Genomic DNA, 1,819 nt, shown 5'->3' with positions numbered 1-1,819 from the left:
TTCCATTCTTAGCCAGCTTCAATTCCTCGCTCCATTTTTGCAAAATCAATATTAAGATCGAGAGATCAACTGCAAAATACTTAAAAACGGGGGAAAAAAAATCATCATCATCAAACGTCGTTGAGTAATGGTGAAGTCAGAGGTGAAGACCCAATCTGAAGCATCCAAGGCAATGTCATCTTTATCTCCAAAATCACAACCATCATTGTCATCGTCATCTTCATCGTTGAAGAAGAAGTACAAAGGAGTTAGAATGAGGAGTTGGGGTTCATGGGTATCTGAGATTCGAGCTCCAAACCAGAAGACTAGAATCTGGCTTGGCTCCTATTCAACCCCTGAGGCTGCTGCTAGAGCTTATGATGCTGCACTCTTATGCCTTAAGGGCTCCTCTGCTAACCTCAACTTCCCTCACTCTGCTTATTCCACTACGTCCCCTCTTATTCCTGCTACAACTGCTGCTGTTGCCACTGTCATGTCCCCTAAGTCCATCCAAAGAGTAGCCGCTGCTGCTGCTGCGACTACTACTACCACCACCACCACCACCACCACTACTACTACGGATGAACATGCTACTCAAGCTCACCCATCAACATCATCTTCTCATTCATCAATGACATCCTCCCCTTCTCAGTCATCCTCGCCGCCACCCTCAGACCAACTCATTGATGATATCATCTCTCTTGCAGATGATCCCTATCATCCAACTTTTGATGACATCAATAATGCTGCCTCATCCATGGTTATGATGAATAATGACTACCCATGGTTTGATCTATCTCCTAAACACTTGGATCCTGTGATGATGAACTCTATGTTCTTCAATCCCCCATCCATGAACATGATGGATTTCGAGCAGCTATACGATGATGGAGACATTCCCTTGTGGAGCTTCCGCTGATCAATCCATTCTATTTTTCATCATTATTCTTTTTTCCCTATCTTCCAATTCATTTCAATCACTACTTCACTAGTTCTCGCACCAAGGGCCAACTTGAGGACACCACTAACAATTACATTTTACATACACACAACATATGCTAATCTATGTACTGTATTCGTTTACGGAGTAGCTAGTACTCCTTCGATTATAGCGTATGCGTATACAACTAGGCTAGAGAAGAGGGGGTTAAAATATACTTATATACATATATATGTTTACATTTGAGGTCTGGCATTTTTTTCAGCCTCGTATATATACTTGAATTGTAATTTGCAAAGTTTCGCAAATAGTTTCATTATTTGTATTTGTAAGAGCATTGAATTAACTTGGCTGTAATGTTTATGCAAGTATTCATTATACATACTCCGATCCTCTATTTTTTTTTTTTTTTTTTTTTTTTCTCGAGAATCCATTTGAAGGGAATTATGGCTTGTCGATGATGATTCTAATAATGTGTGCATTTTATTCCAAAATCATTTCTTCCTCAACCATGTACATGTCATTATGCTTCCTCTTTATATACCAGCGAGATCTTCACTTAATGGATGAAAGGACAGTGGGAGTGTTAAATCAAGTACTTGGTATATACTATGGAGTAGTAACTTGGTGAAGTACTCGTAACTAGTATGAAAATAGTGGGGTTTTTTTGTTTGTTTGTTGGAGGAAGGATGTTTCGTGAGAGGTTCAAAGGTTGATAGACGAAATAATGTTATTACGCAATTTTTTATTTATTTTTGTATAGGGAAAGTTCCCAGAACATACTCAGCATAGCTATTTGACTAACTGGGAAGGAATAGCATAGCAGGATATGCAAATTTTACGCGTACTTATTGGCTAGTATATAGAATGCTTCCAATCATAATTAAAGAAGAAAATTAC

At 38.8% G+C, this 1,819-nt stretch overlaps 1 protein-coding gene across 1 annotated transcript; it reads left to right on the top strand.

Annotated features, from left to right (window-relative positions):
* LOC145585917 (uncharacterized) lies at positions 1 to 1,318 on the top strand. The gene has a single exon (XM_081642622.1). The coding sequence runs from the start codon at positions 128 to 130 to the stop codon at positions 896 to 898; it is 771 nt and encodes a 256-aa protein (XP_081498748.1). The 5' UTR covers positions 1 to 127; the 3' UTR covers positions 899 to 1,318.
* Positions 1,319 to 1,819: the final 501 nt, after the last annotated feature.

This window comes from Chenopodium album, chromosome 16 (genome assembly GCF_948465745.1).
Source record: "Chenopodium album chromosome 16, dcCheAlbu1.1, whole genome shotgun sequence".
NCBI classification, from domain to species: Eukaryota; Viridiplantae; Streptophyta; class Magnoliopsida; order Caryophyllales; family Amaranthaceae; genus Chenopodium; species Chenopodium album.
Note: the sequence above shows the minus strand (reverse complement) of the source record. Positions and strands in the feature narration are given on the sequence as shown.

Coding starts and splice junctions, on each gene's coding strand:
- LOC145585917 (XM_081642622.1), top strand. CDS start 128: ATGGTGAAGTCAGAGGTGAAGACCCAATCTGAAGCATCCAAGGCAATG.